A 22,424-nucleotide genomic window follows, 5' to 3' on the forward strand; every position below is an offset into this window, starting at 1 on the left:
AGTTTTAAGTGTTTAATATTGGTTTATTACGTTCACAACCTATTCAAGAAATAAAAACACAATTAGGGATGCATAACGATTAATCATGATTAATCTATAGCAGAATAAAGGCTTTTGTTTACATCATATATGTGTATGAACAATGTATAAATATTAAGATATATAAATATGCACACATGCATGTATAATTTTAAGGAAAAAATATATATTTATATTTATATATAATACAAATTATACATAAATAATAATGTGTTTTTTCAGTTAAATTGCTTTTAATTTGCTTTGCATTGTATCGCGTTACACTGTCAGTCAAGTTGCGCCATTAGATTCTGTCTCGTTTATACAGGCGCTGCAGCTCCCCCTTGTGTTTTTTAGAGAGAAATGCAATCATTGCGGTGATGAGACGATTATTTAATCACTGTGACAGCCCTAAATATACATATGTATATATACATGTAAATATTTCTGAAATATATACATGCATGTGTGTGCATTTATCTATACAAAGTTATTATACACACACATATGATGTAAACAAAACTTTTATTATGCTATAGATTAATCGTGATTAATCGTTATGCATTTCTAATTCAAAACTAGCAGTGTTTCAATAATAAGGCCTCACTTTCTCACCTGGAAGAGGGAACATTGCGGGGTGCTCATGCCCAGTGTGAGTTAGACAGACAGAGGGTTGCTTTTTGATGGACGCTATGTTCTGACATGTGGAGGATCAAAAGATTAAGCCCTCTGTTGTCCACACAGCTATGTGAACATGTTCCAATTAAAAAAGGCAAGGTTTTTGTTCCCCTCCCTCTCTGAGGATTTGGTCCAATTAAAAGGGAAGTCAGGTGACTCCGTGAGTCAGCAAAAATTAAAGGGTGGACAAACAGACGTGATGTTTATGTGCAAGTTAGTTTTTATATTTGTTTGAGTGCTAATAAATAGACAGTAAACGAAAAGTAAGGAAAATCACGTATGCATGTTCTGTTCTTCTGGTGATTTGTTTTTATGCGGTCTCTCCATACATTGTGCAGCTCAACATATTGCTCAGATGTGAAAACCTGTTTTGCTCACATGTGCTTTACTCTACAGATGTGTTTGGTTTATTTGTGGGTGTGGGTCTTTTCCTGGTATTAAAACGTGTTTTCTCTCATTTGTCAGGTGCTGCTGCTATAATGGAGCTCAGCAGGAGAAAGGTGCCACTTTATGTGAGTGTCACAAATTTTCATTTTGTTCCTTTCCTTTCTTCTGCCTCTCTTTCCCTACCTCTCTCTCTCCCTCTCTCTCTCATGAAATTCGACCCTTTCATTCCTTTGTTTCCTTGTTCCTTTGGGATTCGTCTTTTCATTTGGCCTGTTTGCCAGATGACAAAACTCATTTATAAATGACTTTACCTGTGCATGTGTGTATAGCTGGCATGACCGAAAGTCCTCTGGAAACAGCTCTTACCTTAATGAAATAATATTGTATGGTCAGTGTCTCTCAAACTGCATTTGTTTAAGTTTGCATACTGTTTAAAATGTTGGAGAGAAAAGGAAAGTTCAGCAAAGTCTAACTCATGTGCAGCTAATAAGGCCCAAAGCAGCAGTGCTAGCTTTTTTGTCCCTATTTATTATGGCTAGCCACTTTATTTAAGATGGATTTGTATCAAAATGGCAGGTTATACAGGACTGAGAGCTCTACTCTATAATATGGTAGATCATTCCTTAGACAACATTACACTGTAACAGTCTTTTAATTATTTACAGCTAGGTTTGTCTAAATTTCCAGGTACCCAACATCAACTACAGTGTCACATGCAAACTTTTCGGAACAACTAAACATTCTTTCCCAAATAGTTCTTTATTCATTTGTCGTTTTAGTGGACACATTTATCAAAATTGACTTTGGTACCTTCATAACACAACCAATGGCCTCTGGGGCAGCCTGGGGGTTTGCTCAAGGACGCAGTGGTGATGGATCACTGCTTGCAAGATTCAAACCAGCAAACAACAGTCTATACCACCCCTACAGAAGTAGATTATTTTAAATCTCACTTTACTTTGCCAGCTCAGCTGTATAATCACAGTGTGGGGTGAACGAGAGAGACGCACAATACTTCTCTGTGACCTCATTATGAATGAGGTGCACTATGTGTTAGGTGTGTTAGGGTTTTTAAGGTGTGTGTGACTGTGATGGGGATAATGTGTTATTGTAAGGGGATATGTTGAGAGTTTATGGCAGGCTTGCATAGTGTCAACTCTCAACTCCCAGTACGGCACTGTAGACAAACATTTCATTCACTGAGAACTAAAAGCAATTATTGTGTGTGCATATGAGTGTGTGCGCTAAATGCTTTCAGGTGTTCCTGGACTACCGATAGATAAGTGCTAGCTAGTGTTGTTGAGGATTTTTTTTACTTTTAAAGTAAAATTGATAAAAAATGGTATAATGTTAAAGGGACCAGTGTGTAGGTTTTTGGCAACTCTCATGTAAGGGGACTCGCTGTGTATGTAGGTAAAATGGCTTATTCTAAGATAATAAAAACAATACAGTTAATTTTGTAAGGTCTTTATACACCACTGATAATATAGTTATGTATAAAAAATTGCATTTCTGTCAAGAGATCTTTCTAAAAGTTACACAATGCACATTTAGGTAGAGGTAATGTTAAGTAGAAAATGACATTAGTAACAGTATTATACAGTATTTTGTACGGTACCATATTTTAGGATGACTGTTAGAAGTTGAGATACAATGTTTATTTTCAGTAGAAATAAGTGTTCAACTGGCTAGTGTGGGTGTGGTCTGCTATTTTGTGCTCCTTCAGCAAATCTGAGCATGGATTTGAATAACCCTGTACGTCAGGGTGTGTCGTGACTGTTTGTATTCTCGGCAAGACGCAAATCTAACCTTGTGTTTATTAAAAATGTAAAGAATGCCTAATGAATAACAATCAAGATGAGCAGGTTTAAAGTCACCTGGTTTGTTTCTATTTGTAGTTTATTTGGTATTCAATAAAACGTTTCATGTGATGTGTAAATACTTTGGATAGATTACAGAAAAGATTTCATTATAGATGTCATTAGGGCTGTTTGGATAACCGCAATAGTGTAACATTGCGCTACTGACAAGCCAACCTCGTTTGAAGACAATCTATCACAGCAACCGTGTGTTCATGTTTTTTCGCAAAGCTATCCCATCCTTTTGTTAAAATTCATGCATGTATATTAAATGTTTAATCATTTGGTGAAGAAAGAAAGACGTAGAGTAAATTATTATTCTAGAAATGTTTAGTTACTGTCTATAGATGCAGTGAATGTATTTTAAGTTCTGAGCACCCAAACTAACTGAGATGAGATAATGGAATTACTTGATCAATATGATCAACACAAACATGCAAAGCAGTTTAACAAACTTGGTCACTTAGCAACTGTTATCTGTTTTGTTTATCCTCAGTAACAATGTTCTGTATGTTTATATTGGGCAGTCTAGTTTATTTAGCGTTTTATTTATTCGATCTGTGTAGAACAGTGTTGGGCAAACTTTTCTTACTCGAGGGCCACATCAGGTTTTGAAATAAAGGTGAAGAGCCGCATACTATGAACGACAAATGTAGCTTTTTTTCCAGATCAACACTCTCTGTACTATATATACTATATTACAGACTTTCACACTTTAATATAAAAACCTCTAGAAAATCTCTACTCCTGTGCATATCACTGGATACATATACAGTGAGGAAAACAAGTATTTGAACACCCTGCTATTTTGCAAGTTCTCCACTTAGAAATCATGAATGGGTCTGAAATTGTCATCGTAGGTGCATGTCCACTGTGAGAGACATAATCTAAAAAAAATGTATTTGTATGATACAGCTGCAAATAAGTATTTGAACACCTGAGAAAGTCAATGTTAATATTTGGTATAGTAGCCTTTGTTTGTTTACAGAGGTCAAACGTTTCCTGTAGTTTTTCACCAGGTTTGCACTCACTGTAGAAGGGATTTTGGCCCACAACTCTACACAGATCTTCTCTAGATCAGTCAGGTTTCTGGCCTGTTGCTGAGAAACACGGAGTTTGAGCTCCCTCCAAAGATTCTCTATTGGGTTTAGGTCTGGAGAACCTATGCTTCTTACAGAGCCACTCCTTGGTTATCCTGGCTGTGTGCTTCGGGTCATTGTCATGTTGGAAGACCCAGCCTCGACCCATCTTTAATGGTCTAACTGAGGGAAGGAGGTCGTTCCCCAAAATCTCGCAATACATGGCCCCGGCCATCCTCTCCTTAATACAGTGCAGTCGCCCTGTCCCATGTCCAGAAAACACTCCCAAAGCATGATGCTATCACCCCCATGCTTCACAGTATGGTGTTCTTGGGATGGTACTCATCATTCTTCTTCCTCCAAACACGTTTAGTGGAATTATCATCTGACCACATGGCTTTCTCCCATGACTCCTCTGGATCATCCAAATGGTCATTGGCAAACTTGAGACGGGCCTGGACATGTGCTGGTTTAAGCAGGGGAACCTTCCGTGCCATGCATGATTTCAATCCATGACGTCTTGGTGCATTACCAACAGTAACCTTGGAAACGGTGGTCCCAGCTCTTTTCAGGTCATTGACCAGTTCCTCCCGTGTAGTTCTGAGCTGATTTCTCACCTTTCTTAGGATCATTGAGACCCCACGAGGTGAGATCTTGCATGGAGCCCCAGTCCGAGGGAGATTGACAGTCATGTTTAGCTTCTTCCATTTTCTAATGATTGCTCCAACAGTGGACCTTTTTTCACCAAGCTGATGTACAACTTTGGACAGCTCTTTGGTCTTGGCCATGTTAGTAGTTGGATTCTTACTGATTGTATGGGGTGGACAGGTGTCTTTATGCAGCTAACAACCTCAAACAGGTGCATCTAATTAAGATTATAAATAAAGTGGAGGTGGACATTTTAAAGGCAGACTAACAGGTCTTTGAGGGTCAGAATGAGGGTCTAGCTGATAGACAGGTGTTCAAATACTTATTTGCAGCTGTATCATACAAATAAATAGTTAAAAAAATCATATATTGTGATTTCTGGATATTTATATTTAGCTCAAGCTGGCTAGTCTTGACCATAAAGGAGAAAAGCCACGCAGTCTGCCTTGAATTTTGATTGCCCCTCAATTTTTCGCATTTACCAGTAAATTAAAAGTGATTGTTGACTTTGCCATTTAAAATGCAACAATATATGCCACATAATAATAGCTGATCAGTAAAGCTTATTTATGCAGCACCAAAATAGGGATACATGAGGACATAATACTGCATTGTTGAGCCTTCCCCCTGCAAGGGAATTTCGTTCACTGTGACAGCCTTAGGTTTCATTAATGTTTATAATAGACAGCTATACAGGTTTGTGATAACAGTACTATACCAGCCTACTGCAACACATGCTAAAACAAGACTTTATTCATAACAGTATAGAATGCAGAGGTTATATAAACATGTCAGTTATCTTAAATGGTAGTTAATGATTGTAAGTACTTATGTTTTACGCTGTAGAGATATGGGGGACATGTTTTGTTTCCCAAATCTCATTAGAGAGATAGGAAAGTCTGGCTATGTGTCCGGTTTCATCTGTGAAGTGAGTGAGGAAAACCATGCCGATGTTTGACTGGAACAAACAGCATTCACCATGTGTGTCTGTCGGCCTTTTGCTTGATAACACTCAGTAAACTCCGGAACTACAGAGAGCTGAGAATATGATAAAACAGAGGCAACTTTGGTTGACCACATAAGGCTCACAGGTTTTAAATGAAGTCTTGAATACTTCAGCAAGGTTGTGTGTGTGTCTCATTCTACAAGTATTGGAGCAAATACCATCCACCTGGTTTATTGTCTTAATTATCCCAGTTTCAGTTGGCCTGTTTCATTTTTATTATGCACATTGGAAAACATTAAAAGTGGTTGTGTACGTCAGGTGTTTTTTGAGTGAAGTCATGCAATGTGGGTCATGATTATGTTGTCTGCTGGACAACAGCAACTCCCTCTAGAGCTATGTCATTTACTATCCGAAACTTTGTTCTTTGGAAATCTGATGTTTTTTTGGAATTCTTAAGGGAATATTTGGATCCTCTCATGCAGCATGGTAAACACAAAAAGATTCCTGTGCACTGTGTTCTTCCTATTCCTGTGTATTGGATTAGAGATCAGATGGAAATGTAAGGAAAGCATTTCCTCAGTAGACACATGATACTTTTTCTGCTTAAACACTACAAACCTTGGCTGTGAAACTAGTGGGTCATGAAGATTCACCACATAGAGCTCGTATCAAAAAAAATTTGTGTGCTATTTTAAAATTAAAATGCAAAATTTCACATGAACTATATATAATTAAAATCTAAGTAGTAAATTTGGACAAGATAAATTAGAATATCAAAACTATTCATGAAGTGTTTTTGACGCAGTGATGAGGCTAGATATCTTTAGGTGGACAAATGTGAAATAGGGTTGACCTGCTCTGTGTCTATTCTTAAGTTTTGTCATAAAATTAATCAATATTTGATCATTTACACAGCTCAATGTATGGCTGTAACATCTGCAACAAACATTTTAAATTTGCATATTGTGATTCTGCTTGAGGACTCCAGTTGCCATTGTGGAATATAATACAAACTGCTGCTTTACTGTTGTTTTGCTGTATTTGAACAGATGTTGTTGTCCCTTTGAGTTTGTGTCATATGGATTTAACTATCTGCTTAACTCTCTGACCAACATGCTCTTTATGTCAAAATTGTTTATCCTTGAAGGAGCATGTTTTAGTAGATTGTGCTGGGTTTAACCCCATTGAGAAACCTGTTATATTCAGTTAACATTTTGGATGAAATTGTTAAAGAGCACATGTGCCCATTTTTATAATATACTGTAAGTCTCAGGTGTGCCTAGAATATGTCTTTGAAGTTTCAACTCAAAATACCCCACACATATCATTTGTTTTGGGTGGGAACAAAAATGTGATGTTTATGTGTACCTTTAAATTCAAATGAGCTACAACTTCTTACTCTTAAGACAGACTCTTTATAGACAGTGAGCACTTTTGGTTAAAAATAGATCTGAATCCTTTCAGTAATTTCTGAGACAATGATATATTTAGCCGCATTAGCGCTACATGCTAACAAACACATTTAGAACATTATAGAACATTTACAACTGCATTTGGGTAAAATTAGCCAGTCAGTCAGTGGCTGTGGGCGGGGCTTTGTTTGTGTGACATCACATTAACAAGAGAATCAAAACGGCATGTCTAATGAGACTGCTTTGGTTTAGTGAGGACTAAAAAACGAAGGAGTAGGAGGATTTTTTTATAAGGTAGTTACAGTGGGGCAAAAAAGTATTTAGTCAACCACCAATTGTGCAAGTTCTCCCACTTAAAAAGATGAGAGGGGCCTGTAATTTTCATCATAGGTACACTTCAACTATGAGAGACAAAATGAGGAAAAAAATCCAGAAAATCACATTGTCTGATTTTTTGGGAATTTGTTTGCGGTTTGTGGTGGAAAATAAGTGTTTGGTCAATAACAAAAAAGCAAGATTTCTTTCTCTCACAGACCTGTAACTTCTTCTTTAAGAGGATCCTCTGTCCTCCACTTGTTACCTGTATTAATGGCACCTGTTTGAACTTGTTAGGGGTATAAAAGACACCTGTCCACAACCTAAAACAGTCAGAATGCAAACTCAACTATGGCCAAGACCAAAGAGCTGTCAAAGGACACCAGAAACAAAATTGTAGATCTGCACCAGGCTGGGAAGACTGAATCTGCAATAGGTAAGCAGCTTGGTGTGAAGAAATCAACTGTGAGAGCAATTATTAGAAAATGTAAGACATACAAGAACACTGATAATCTCCCTCGATCTGGGGCTCCACGCAAGATCTCATCCCGTAGGGTAAAAATTATCACCAGAATGGTGAGCAAAAATCCTATAACCACATGGGGGAACCTAGTGAATAACCTGCATAGAGCTGGGACCAAAGTAACAAAGGCTACCATCAGTAACACACTATGCAGCCAGGGACTCAATTCCTGCAGTGCCAGATGTGTCCACCTGCTTAAGCCAGTACATGTCCGGACCAGTCTGAAGTTTGCTAGAGAGCATTTGGATGATCCAGAAGTAGAGTGCGAGAATGTCATATGGTCAGATGAAACCAAAACATAACTTTTTGGTAGAAACTCAACTTCTTGTGTTTGGAGGAGAAAGATGCTGAGTTGCATCCAAAGAACTCCATACCTACTGTGAAGCATGGGGGTGGAAACCTCATGCTTTGGGGCTGTTTTTCTGCAAAGGGACCAGGACGACTGATCCGAGTTAAGGAAAGAATGAATGGGGCCATGTATCGTGAGATTTTGACTCAAAACCTCCTTTCGTCAGCAAGGGCATTGAAGATGAAACGTGGCTGGGTCTTTCAGTATGGCAGTGATCCCAAACATACCGCCCGGGCAAAGAAGGAGTGGTTTCGTAAGAATAATTTCAAGGTCCGGGAGTGGCCTAGCCAGTCTCCAGATCTCAACCCCACAGAAAATCTTTGGAGGGAGTTGAAAATCTGAGTTGCCCGGCGACAGCCCTAAAACATCACTGCTCTAGAGGAGATCTGCATGGAGGAATGGGCCAAACTACCAGCAACAGTGTGTAAAAACCTTGTGGAGACTTACAGAAAACGTTTGATCTCTGTCATTGCCAACAAAGGGTATATAACAAAGTATTGCCATAAACTTTTGTTATTGACCAAATACTTATTTTTCACCATAATTTACAAATAAATTCTTTAAAAAATCAGACAATGTGATTTTCTGGATTTTTTTCTCATTTTGTCTCTCATAGTTGACGTGTACCTTTGACAAAAATTACAGGCCTCTCTCATCTTTTTAAGTGTGAGAACCTGAACAATTGGTAGCCGACTAAACACCCTTTTGCCCCACTGTATGTTTACACACTGTCAAAAGACATTGTAAAAGTGGATTTTGGATAATATTTGCCCTTTAATGAAGTAAAACACAACAAAATATAAAAAATCCTTAAAGGTGCCAAAGAATGCATTGAAATACTACGTTAAATTGTTCTTTGATATTTACATAGAACGTATGTAACTTTATTAAAGCCCCCCTAACCTAGAAAAATGCACTTATAAATGTGTTTCTAGCAGTGTGTTTGCAGAAACATCCTGTTATCATACAAATCCATCTATTCTTCTTTGTGTAATCTCATTTAAACCGCAACAGTCACACAAACAGGCTGTTGGGGATCCCTTATCAATATGATGTCACATTGATAACGCCCCAAGCATATCCACTCACAGACTCTGCTTTATGAGCATGTAGTTCAACCATATTAAGAGACGCATGTTTTGATGTAGTCCAACACACATTGTAAGTGCTCTACCCCCTACTTTGCATACGGGGAGGGGAATAGACGCCTTCTTTGCATTTAAAGAAACTCACACAAAACAGCACATTTTTCATGCAGCCACAAATGGCCATGTTCAGCATCGTATAATGAAAGATCTGTGGGGTATTTTGAGCTGAAACTTTACAGACACATTCTGGGGATACCAAAGACTTTTATATTGCTAAAAAACACCCAGGTTAAGCGGCCCTTTAAGTGCTAAGAATATCTAGAAACGTTTTTACATGTCCATTTACAACCCTAGGATTTGTGCTTTGAATTAAATTGTCTATTTTTGCCCTATTTGGAAGGGTCATGAATAATAATATTGAGCTCTGCTCTGATTGCTCTGCTCTGAGGCTCATGCCAGTAGCTCACATCAGTAAACAGACCTTATATGTTTGAGCCTGTATCAGATGAAAGTACAGATTTTGAGTAACAGCCAATTGTTTTGAAATTTGTTAATGGACATTTCTGAGTGGCAAGTTTGTGTTTTTATCAGTATGGACCTGCAAAACGTAACTGTAACGTCAATAGTAGAACTTCAACCTAAATGCATAATTAGCATGCAGCGCTAATTCAACAGTCAGAACTTTGTTTTTAACATGTTTACAACTTTGCAATTCATATAATGTGTAATTTAATGTGCGTACATCTCAACTGTGATGCCGATAGGCTCACAATATGTTATTACGATGTACAGAGCTCTTATTATTTATATTTTGTAAATACAGTTTTTTATTCTATGGCACCTTTAAAGGGGCAATATGTAGGATTTACCCCCATCTAGTGGTGGAATTGTATTTTGCATTCAAACGAACAGTGCTCTCTAGCGCCTCCCCTTTCCAAATGCGTGTTGCAACTACGGTAGCCGTTATGTAATCGCTGATCTCCTTGTCCGTTGTAGCTGGTTCACATGTTCTGAATGAAAACGCGTTGTGGAAACGCGTTGGTAGGCAAGTGCTTTTTGTCCCTCTCTGCTATTATAGTTTATCAATACGGCGGAACGATATGGATGCCTCCTTGGACTTACCCATTCAATGTAAGTAAAGAGAAGAAATTTTAAGCTTACAAAGAAAAGTCAGATCACTGGCAGAGGTCATTTGACATCAACGAGGACATATTTATGAATAAAGACATTGATTTTGATTAATAAAACACTTAAAATCCTACTTATTGCCCCTTTAAAGTTGGTATATCCATAGCTCTAAATGTTAGTAACACACAGGTAACAATTAAACCTAGCACCTCAGATAGGATCTTAGTGATGTTTCAAAAATAATTGTACCAGCCTACTTTGGGGTTTACTTTTCAGATTATGTAATTTTATATTAGTTGTAGAATTCTTTAACACTACTTAGGCAGAGTAGCTTCACTACCACAAAGAAATTCCAACATATCACACGTCTTTTAAATTCCCTGAGCTGGTTTGTTCAGACAAGAACATTGTGATCAAAGAAAACCCAACAAGTGATTATCTCTAATAAAGGAGACTTTTGTAGCTATACTATTTCAGTTTCTTAAGAAGATTACGATGTTCACAGACTTCATTGGGCTCATACTGCATTCAGTGTGAATCCTGTGCTGTTGTGTCAGGTGGCTTGTCTTTTTGATAGTCAGTTTACCCTTAATACGTGTTAATGACATCTGTATTAATATTATATCATAATAAATATTGTTAACATTTATAAGCTAAATTATGTTACTTAATCATATTAATTTATTACAAGGCCTATAGACAAGACCTAGACAAGACATATAGTTACAACAATTACAGCAAACCTGTGATGCGAGTCATGTGATGGACCCAACCTCCAGATATAAACGCCGTTTGACACGTTCATGTTTGCAGCTCTGGAGCTTTTACTCATTGTTCTAAAACTAGCTCTGCTGGTTATAAACAAATAAAACAAATTGTCTGTATCTATCACTGGCGTTACACCTATTTCTGAACTCCTCAACTAAAGCAGCATCGTTATTCAGAAAACTTATTTATTTCATTTTTTTATAAATGTCCTGTAAGCATAACAAGTCTCGAAATATTGCAGAAAGACATACGCTATGTTGAATAGAAATAATGCTCAACTGAACATGCATTTAAAGACAAATCTTGTTAGAACATGAGAAAGTCGTACACACCCTTCTCAGGTGGCAGCGGTTATGTCATTGGTAAGGGAACACACACAGCTACAGATGCACTCCATGGGGATCAGTAGGGTGCATTAGCGAGGTGTTTTTCTGGATCTAGTCTGTAAACAGGTGCTGAAGACAAAAACAGTCCCTTATTGATCAAAGATGTAACTGGTTTCTCCTCGTCAGTTCCAAGTACAACCAGCATGAGAAGAAGAACAAGGCTAAACATTGGTCAATATGTGAACTTGTTCATGCTGTTCTTCATGTATTCCTTTATGTGAATATTGTTATATAGTATATAGTTCATCTGATTGGATGGTTTTCTTTCAGATTGTTTTGTGGCAAATGCACCATTTATTTTCTGAGTGCTTCATCTTGTTTTGTATGAAATGAAGCATTTAGATATTTATGGGTGTGACAGATGCACTGACTCTATGACCAAATTCACAGCTTTTCAGGTATTAACAAGCATTTTATTTTATTAAAGCCACAACATGTAAGATTTTTGTAATACAATATCCAAAAACACTTGCAAAGTAGTGTGCCATATCATATTGTCTATGATAATACCGGTATAATTTTTTACATGATAAAAAAGGCTGTGAAGGTACGCAAGGAGGAGATAGTGTCACAGCTTGAAAACCCCTGTCTAGCGAAATAACCTGAGACAACCACATCCATTCACGTCTGCTCCAATGTGTCTGTGATGACAGTGCTTCACTGACTGAATTTAAATCCAAATAAAGTTTTTTTCACATTTAGAAAAATCTAGTTGTACTGACGCATGTTCACTTAATATTTATTAAGACAGATCCATAATTTCTATTCATTTTCCATTAAATTATGTGATCTGATAAGTTTGAAGCTCCGTTTTACTCTGTTTGTGTCTTCCGCGAGCGCAGTTTAATGCACATCATGCAGCTTACTCCTGGGTCCTAAAGGACACCCTATTTCTCACAACATACGCAGACAGATGACATGATTTATCCTGTGTTCATATGAAAATCTGATTTACTCACTTGTTTTATCTGAGATGAACATTTATCTCACGACCCCAAATGTGTCATGATTAATGTTAATGTTATTTAGTTGATGTTTATGCGACAAAAGTGCCCTTACATGTAATACAAATCAGTGACAGCTCATTGGATGGAAAATGGCCTTCCTTTCCCATATTTTTTGCTATACACCATAAATATCATTACCGCAAATATTTTTGAAATATCATGTCCGTATCGCCCACTACTACTGCAAAGTGTGATATATTTCATATTTTACTTTCATTATCCCAAAAGTTCCCACACTGTAAAAAAATACTTTGCTGCCTTAAAATGTTTTGTTAAATCAACTCAGTTTTACAAGTCATGTCAACAGAGATGAGTTGTCACAACTTATAAAATTAAGTTGACTTTTCTCAACTATATTATATAAGTTATAACAACTCGCCTGTAGTTATAACAACTCATCTCTAGTCAAGATAAATTATAGTAAGTTGAAATGACTTGTAAATCCGAGTTGATTCAACAAAAAATTTTAAGGCAGCAAAGTATTTTTTACAGTGCAAGGATTTGTAAGTCGAGAGAAATTCCTATTTTAAATAATGTCCCTTATCAATGTCGCCTATCAAAGAAGCTTGTAGAAATTATGGCAACACCTGTGGAAAAATGCGGAAGTGGTGGTTAAAGTTTGAATATCAGAGAATACTTGTATTGATAAAATGTATGGCTTAAGCACAAGGGCCGTTCACATTATAACGATAACTATATTAGCGGCCGTCCACACCACCGGACGATAACGATAACTTTATGATAATTCGCTCAGGAGGCGCAGTACTCATGCAAATCATTAACTTCAATGGCATTAACTATTGCATATTTCCTTTAATAAAAACGCTTGTAGTTGTCTACATCTGTCCTCAACATGCATCGTTTGCATAACTCTAAACAGTGAATCTACCTTTTGACGTAGTCAGTGTAGTAGAATAAAAACATTACGTAGGCTAGTCAATTTCAAAGCAACTGCATCAGCGCTGGATACCTGAGGTAATTTTATCTAAAGGATCTCAGCTCTCCACAGTGTCTGTCATTTCAAATGCAAGTGAACTTGAAGTTCAAATAGACCCCTTCACAGTTCACGTCACAGGCGGTTTCCACTGCGCATGTCGGGGTCAGAAAAGTCATTATGCAGATTGAGTTGCGTATTATTCAGTATCATCAAAAAACCCGATAGTCATTCAATGTTTACAAACCTTGAAGGGGTCTATAGATTTAATTGGCTGTCAATGGTTTATCGTTCATTAGTTAGAAAAAAATCGCACAGAAAGTGACCCCAAACGATATCGTTCATTATATCTTTATCGTTATAATTGTGGTGTGAACTCTGCTATTCTCTTCAATATAAAATGATTTTTAAAACAATATTTTGATATATAATAGTTATAGTTATCGTTAACGTTATAATGTGAACCGCCCTTAAGTCTGTGAAATGCATCAATGTCTTGTTTGTATTTCTTTCACTCTATTACTAAGCACAGACTATCGGGAGTTTTTCCTCTGGTATATGTGTCTCACTTTATACCTCACCACGCTAGTGTTAGCTTTAGTGTTTGTTTAAAGCTACGAAATAAGGACGTTGTGAGAGAAGACCACTGTGGATATCTGCTGTAAGTGGTGAGGAAAGAAAAAGAGAGAGAGGGAAGAAAGATGGAGAGAGAGACTCCCACGCTTATCATTCATCCCCATGTAAAGCACTAAGCCTCAGAAAAAGTAAAGAGTTCTTACCTTTCCCCCATTCCTACACCAGAGCAGCCTCATTTCCCTCCGCTCTCCCTCCATCATGGTTTCTGCAGGGCCCCGTAAATGACAGGAAGTGAGGGAGACGTCTGGTGAAGGAAAGCAAACAATCAAAAGGGGGTTTATTTTGAAGGGAGGTAGAAAGTGAAAAGTGTCCTGTCACACACATGCCCCTGGCGAGACTGAATTTACTATTCACGCCCCTCTTTTATGGGGTGTTGCTTTGATCCAGGGTCTGTTTAATAAAATCAGGGCCTGGAATTATGGCTAGATCTCTATGGGTTGTGTGTGTTATGTGGGTCTGAATGCCTCCATTGATGATGAATGACTACACATTTGAATTTGTTATTTTTAGTCAATGTATTTGTGCGCATGGATGTGCTGATATGATAGACACCGAAGTATTTGTTTGCAATGTTTTATAATAACTTTCATTAATATTAACAAATACATTATTTATAATCACTTCTAGATATCTTGGATCTTGGGACCCTATAACATCTTTCTAAAAAAGAGAAAAATGTGTATGTAAAGGTGCATTTAACTAATAAACTTCAAATTATGTATATTATGTATATGTTTCCTATACTAATACCAATTCCTTTATTAATAGGTCATGCGTCACTGACACAATACTGCCTAAACGCCCTAATAATCACGATACATAATTTTTATAATAAGCCAATGAGTTGTGAGTAATTCTCTTAATCAGTCTGGTTAAACATTATGAACATTGTTATAGTTTACAATGTAGTTTAAACAACTAAAGCTTTGCATTTCAGAATTGAACGCATTACCTGCACTGACAGTTCATTTGTGTCATATGAGTCACTTTTACACAACAATGTGACAATGTGCAAAAAGGACTACGGTTTTCTACTGTTGTTACAACCAGGTTTAACTACCTTTTTAACTATTACAAGACTTGTCTGGTTTAAAGGTGTGCATCTCTTCATTTGTTGTTTTCCATTTACATAATAGTTTAGCTATGTTGTTTGTGGTAACCAAATTACTATGCAAAAATAACTCAATGCAGAAGACCTTTTTCAGTGTACAAATGGAAATTTAGATGGGTAAACACCGACTATGGAGTAGTTTTTTTTTCACCATTTGCTTCTAAATCAAGCCAAAATTTCCCAATTCTCATATGGTTAACTGGTGTAACAATTAAAGCAACCTTTCCCTATTCTGTCATTTTAATAGTTCCTTGTTTACTTTAGTTTCATTTTCATTTTAACTAACTGGTGTCACTTTATGTTCATGACCTCCTTTGACATTCTGCTGACTAAAAGAAATGTTGCACCTGCATGTCAACTTACTCTCATTACAGTATTATGAGACTGTCTGCTTAATATATAAACATATCATTAACATTCTACTGGCTATGTAAAGGCATGTCAACTTATTCTACTAAGCCAACACTTTGGTTTTTATAAAGAACATCTTTTTCAAGAAAGGTTCTTCATAGTAATTTTTTTTCTAAATACCTTTGGTTGATTTTTTTTTTTTTTTTTGAGGAACCAAAATGGTTCTTCTATTACATGGCTGAGAGGGGACACCAAAAAGTTAAGGTTGACATGTAGGTACAGATAAAGTGTAATCAAAATTGTTTGACATTTAATATGAAATTCCCTGTTTCAATAAACAGAAAAACCTTAAAGGGACACTCCGCTTTTTTTGAAAATATGCTCATTTCCAGCTACCCTAGAGTGATATTACGCACTGCCCGAAAATATTCCCCTTGGTTATTTTCAATAGCAGGGGACTATTTTCAGGTGCTGCGCAATATCGTTGCACCTGTTGCAGCCATGTTACAGCAGCAAAGTCCTTGATTATTACGCCAGAATGAGAGTAGCCATAGCCATATCTGCCTAGAAAATCACAACTTTTTATTTTCCGTCGGTCTTAGTACACAATGTAACTACAGAGAGTCAAGTTTTAAATAGGAACAATTTTGAATCTCTTTGGTTATTTTTTAGCGCAATGCTAATGGTCTAATCAGATTCAATGGATTATGCTAAGCTATGCTAAAAATGCTACCGATAAACCCGGAGATCAAGCTGAATGGATTCTAATACAGTAAAAATCAAATGTTTAACTCTAAAGGAGCTGGAAAATGAGCATATTTTCCAAAAAAGTGGAGTGTCAACCACTATATAATATTATACTTCTTTTTCTCACTTTCAGGGTCAAGTGGAAGTCTGTGGTAAGCTGCAGGGGTCTCAGTGTATTCAGGAGGACACTGATTATTATGTGGTCCTTATAGGCACGTCCCTTCACCATGTGACTCCAGCCCACAGAACTGAGGACCACAGTTCACTTAGATTCACTGTTCCAGGTAAGACACTTAATTACTTACTGAGAGCCATATGTTCATATGCCTTTTCTTTTGACTATTGAATTTAAATACCTTTTATAACATGTAAACTCTGCAGATATCACTGGCTTGCTGGATATCACTTGTGAATGTGGAGTATGTTTTTCTATGTTTAGAGTTTAGTGAATATTAAAAAGTATTGAAATATCATAAAAAGTTATATAATATATCTTTATTTTTAACATCAAATTGCTTGTGCTTGATAACATCCTGTTTTGTGTTTTGACTTACCATGTGACCTCAAGCAAGACAGCAACACAAGACAATATTGTGATGTACACTATCTTGAAAAGTTTATGGTCACTTGATTGAAATGTCTTCTTTATAAGTACATAATATAAAATATACACTACCGGAGAAAAGTTATTTATATTTTTTCCACATTACAGAATAATAATAAACTCCAAACTGTGTTTAACACAAATGTAACTGTGGGAATTGTTTTGGTGACTAAAAGCATTCAAAATAAATCAAGTGGAGTCACCCTTTGCCTAGAAACATGTATGCGTGTCATTTCAAGAAGCTTCTTGAAGTTTCACCAGAATTTAAAAAAAAATATCGGATGAGGTCACATTTAATCTGGGCACTTATTGGCTGTTTTTCCTTTAATATTCAGTCAAAAATAATATTTTTGAATCATATGGTGCTATATAGAACCATAACGCCCCATTTAGACAGCCAGCGACCAGCAGTAGCAGAGCAACGCGATCTCATTCATTTCAATGGAAATCTGGCGACTTCCGGCGACACGAGTGAAAGTGACCGTTGGGGACCGTATGGGCATGTCCAGCGACGAGAGAAAGTTAAAAAAAGTTTAACTTTATGCAAATGTTGAGCGAATTTCGGGAGCGACTACCAATGAGAATGAAGCAGTGGAGTTCACGTCATCCTTCTCTTGTCAGTTACTGGAGTTGGTGGTACTCATTTGTTTATGACAACTAGATATAAACACGCCTCATTGAAAGAGACGGGCGACACATAGTGATAACGTCTCTGGCTGTCTGAACGAGGGGTAAGTGGTGCTATAGTCGTGATCGTGTTACATAGCACTTAAAGTGGTTCCCTCCATGACTAAGAGCCAATTAACCACTTTTAGTGCTATTTACCACCATTTTTATTTAGGGTGTAGAAAGAAACTCCTTTAACTTAAAGTGATAGTTCACCCAAAATGAAGATTCTGGTTTGTAACAACAAAAGAGTGAGTAAATGACAATTTAGCAAATGATTCATTTTTTGGTGACCCATCCCTTTAAAAACATTTGGTTCATTACAAGTCTGCACATTTCTTTACATTCTTTTCACATAACTTTATTTACTAAAACTTTGCCCAAACTCTTTATTCTTCTGTCAAGGTCACGATGTTCCAGAGAAAGTGTCTGTGAAGTTCTACAGCTGCATGAGAGACAGTAGCAATTTACCCATCAGCCCAATCTCTCATTCGGACGAGCTTTTTCTGGAGTACAAACGAGATGAGGCCCAAAAGGTGGCGGAGCAGCTGATGAACTCCGATCCCTCGACGTCCAGCAGCCTTGAGGACATCTTAAAGAAATTCTGCACGGAGAAAGAGATCTCATCTAAACAGAATCATTTAGATAGGAATGACCTGCAGGGAACAGATGAGTTTTGTGATCTGAAGGAATTAATTCAATCTGAAACACCAGAAGAGACAAAACAGGAGCTCGGTCTTTGTGATCAGGGAAATTACAGCCCGAGAGAAGGATCAAAAACGTCTGAGGTTGATCCAAAGCACAAATGCACAGCAGGAAAACACAATGCTATTGATGAAAAAATCACACAGGCCTTGGCTAACTTGCACTTTCTGAAATGGGACGGCCAAACTAGACGGGTGAATCAAGGTCAGTCAATTACCTTTTCTTTTGTTCCTTTCTATCCAGTACTGCTAACTCATATTTTGTCCCTGTTTACTCTGGATTCTGACTGTTATGCACAAATAGATTTGGCAAACCCTTAAAAGAAATTAATTCTGAGACAAATATTTACTCCCTCAATGCACCATATCCCAGACTGTAATAGTGGTCATGTGATTCATATTTTGGGAAACATAATTTTGGTTTAGTGTTCTTACCACATTTTAAGGGTCTTGTGATCTTTTTTTTTTGCATATTTGCGTTTACCATTTGACAAGTGTTGGGTAAGATACTGGATTAAAGAAATTGCAACTATGCAACTAGTTTTTGTTCTGGACAGGCATTTAAACGTGGATCTCTGTACTATATGTTATGGCTCATTAGTGGATCACAGGACTACACTCTATAACCCTTTAGTTACACCTGAGTAACTCTGACTAATAGTGTTTTGTATTCGCTTAGAATCAAAACTCATCAAATTGAGTTGCTCTAAATTCCTGGGACATGTGTAAAACCATGTGTCTTAAGTATCTTATAATAAGATCCACTGCCATGTTTAATCAATTCATTATGCCTTCTTTCCTTTAAGAAGGTTTGTGTGATGATATTACACCCACAGTTACAGACAGGACTGAAGTATTGCTTCAGGATTTCATCCTTATCACCATTTTAACTTGATCATGTGCAAGGTTCCATTGGGGGTTTCCAATTTGAGGAAACACGGATGTTGCATCAGTACAGTCAATGAAGATGAGTGTTGGGTGCAACAGCATGCTTCTCATGTGACAACTAGTCAATAATAGTGACATATCCCTAAAATCGTAAACAATAATATGACTCCTGTCCACATTTAAGAGCCTGATTCCCACCAGTCTTTAATGTTTTCAGTGCATACCAACAAATACTAAACTTTTTGTGTTTAAAAAACAAATATTTGTGTATATTTCTAGTACAGTAGGTGGGACGACTTGTATTTAAAAGCACAATTTGATTTACTATATATCCATCCAGATTAAATTACAGTGGGGTAATTTATCTGAATTAGGAACCAAAGCAGAGCATATAATATAATTTCAATTGATCCTTACATGTGCAGGTACTGTATATTGAAAACAAAAAAACTTTTTAGGACATGTTCATATAGGTACTCCTCTTTGATTATGAAAATAATGGATCTTTAATATAAACAGAAGATTGTTATATATTTACTTTGCTGGGCAAAGATTAATCGCGATTAATCGCATACAAAATAAAAGTGATTTTTGGCATAATATATGTGCGTGTACTGTGTCTAATTATTATGTACATTTAACCACACACACATTCATATATTTATTTCAGAATTGTTTTACTTATATATAATTTTTATTTATTTATATTTAATATAGAATATATAAAAATATAAATAAATATATATAAACATGTAAATGTTTCTTAAATACATACATGAATGTGTGTGTATTTATTTATACATAATAATTACACACAGCACATATTCATATATTATGCCAAAAATCACTTTTATTTTGTATGCGATTAATCACGATTAATCTTTGCCCAGAACTAATTTACTTATAAAATTGTTAGTTCTAGTTTTGGATTCTGATTGGTAAAAATCTGTGTTTTATATACAATAAAACACAGCTATGACAGCTACACCCATTGATTCTGTGTTTCACTGTGCAGCACCATTAGTCCAGTCAGGGACTATTTTTTCCTGCGGATGGAAGGCTTTAATTTAGTGAAAGTTGCGCTGATATATTTTTGACTTAAATATTTGTATTATGTGGTAATCATTTTATAAAAGCAATAAGGTACTCGAGGCTAGTGCTGTATTGTGAATAAGTCACAAGCGCTTTGCGTCATGCCTAACAATGCCATTCAGCCGTGACTTATTAGATGATACAGCACAGGCTTGTGTACTTTACTGCTTTATCTTTCATGTCTTTATTGAACACACTCATTCAACATTCAAAATGGCAGTGGAAAAAGTAAGTGAACCCTTGAGTTAATGACCTCAAAAATGCTAATTGAAGTCGGGTTTTAGCACAACATGAGTCTCGTTAGGATAATACGTTTGGAGGTGTGGACTACAGCTAGTTTCACTGAAGAACACGCTTATGTGAGCCATGCCTCGCTAAAAAGAGCTTTCAGAAGAGCTACAATCAAGAATTGTTGCTTTGCATAAAGCTGGAAAGGGTTACAAAGTTATTTCAAAGACTTTAGAAATTCACCAGTCTACAAACAATCTACAAATGGAGACGCCTTGGGACTGTTGCTTCTCTACCAAGAAGTGGAAGCCCAGTCCAATGACACCAAGAGCACAACGAACACTCATCATTGAGGTAAAGAAACAACCTTGAATGACAGCCAAAGATTTGAAGGCATCATTAGAACTCGCTCACATCTCTGTTCATGAGTCTACAATACGTAAAACACTGAACAAGTGGTGTATCCACGGCAGGACACCACGAAGAAAGCCACTGCTTACTAAAAAGAACATTGCTGCACGCCTGAAGTTTGCACTCCACACTTCACAGCTGTATTGGCTAAATGTTTAGTGGACTGATGAAAATAAGACTGAACTATCTGGTGCAGAAAGGGCACGGCATATTATCATGAAAACATCATCCCAACTGTAAAGTATGGTGGAGGAAACATCATGATTTGGGCCTGCTTTGCTGCATTAGGGCCTGGCCAGCTGAGGGAAAGATGAATTCCCAAGAATATCAGATAATTCTTCAGGATAATGTGGGAACGTCTGTATGTCAGCTGAAACTGTGTAGAGGTGGGTGACGCAACAGGACAACGACTCAAAACACCGGAGAAAGACCACAACAGAATGGCTTCAGAAAAACAAAATCCGCCTTTTGGAGTGGCAGACCAGACCTCAACCCAATAGAGATGCTATGGATTGACTTGAAAAGGGCCATACACATAAATATATGACACAGCTAAAGCAGTTCTGCCAGGAGGAATGGGCTAAAATTCCTCCTCAACGTTGTGCAGGTCTGATCCACAGCGCCTGGTTAAGGTTATTGCTGCCAAGGGGGAATCAACCAGTTATTAATTCTAAGGGTTCACTTACTTTTTCCACTGCCATTTTGAATGTTGAATGAGACACATTATGTTTGTCAATACCCTTGACTCTGAAGATCAGATCACATTTCATGACAAATTTATTCAGAAAACCATGACATTCCAAAAGGTTCACATACTTTTCTTGCCAATGTAGTAGGGATGTGCATTGATGCATCACGTTCCCATTAAAAAGACCTGTCTAAAATCAATTCTGAATCGTAAGGCGTAAGTGTTTCATGCACAGCTTGTGCATGTATACGGCTTCGTGATCAGTAGAAAGTCCTTATCTATCAAAAATCACTACAAGTTTGACTCGTTTATAACCTGCGTTTAAAAAGCAACACTCGTCAAACACAATCATTTAAAATATTCTCTATTATCATAAAAATACCTGAAACAATCTGAAGAACAGCAATATAAATATGCCTCTAGATATTTCCTGGAATAGTGTTGGTAATGCTACTTCTTCTGTGGGACAAATGGTGTTTCTAAGCGAGAGCGCCCCCTGGCTTTTGGATGTGGCTGCATTTCACCGTAATTCATTCAAATTTATTCATTGAGAAAACGCCCATTTGCCCAATTAATTGTCACAACCCTACACTGTAGATATATATGTTGTCTAAGCATAAAACTTTTATGTTTGTCCAGTTTTTTCTCTCGGTCAAATACGGCTGTGTAGCTGGCACACTATGAGGTTCGAATGAAAAATGTGTCCATTCCATCATGGGACATTAACTAATTTCTTGAACAGTGAAAAGAGGAAAAGATTTAAAGAATGTCTT

The 22,424-nt window shown here is 36.9% G+C and overlaps 1 protein-coding gene across 6 annotated transcripts in view; it reads left to right on the forward strand.

Moving 5' to 3' along the window:
• Positions 1-22,424, forward strand: part of arhgef28a (Rho guanine nucleotide exchange factor (GEF) 28a) — an 82,239-nt gene that overhangs the window by 3,079 nt on the left and 56,736 nt on the right. For all 6 annotated transcript variants that reach the window (XM_055199624.2, XM_055199629.2, XM_055199628.2 and 3 more), the window contains exons 2-4: positions 1,162-1,208; positions 16,504-16,654; positions 18,046-18,549. In XM_055199624.2, coding sequence (XP_055055599.2) covers positions 1,162-1,208; positions 16,504-16,654; positions 18,046-18,549 — 702 coding nt within the window. The remainder of the gene's footprint in view (positions 1-1,161; positions 1,209-16,503; positions 16,655-18,045; positions 18,550-22,424) is intronic.

This window comes from Misgurnus anguillicaudatus, chromosome 22 (genome assembly GCF_027580225.2).
Source record: "Misgurnus anguillicaudatus chromosome 22, ASM2758022v2, whole genome shotgun sequence".
NCBI classification, from domain to species: Eukaryota; Metazoa; Chordata; class Actinopteri; order Cypriniformes; family Cobitidae; genus Misgurnus; species Misgurnus anguillicaudatus.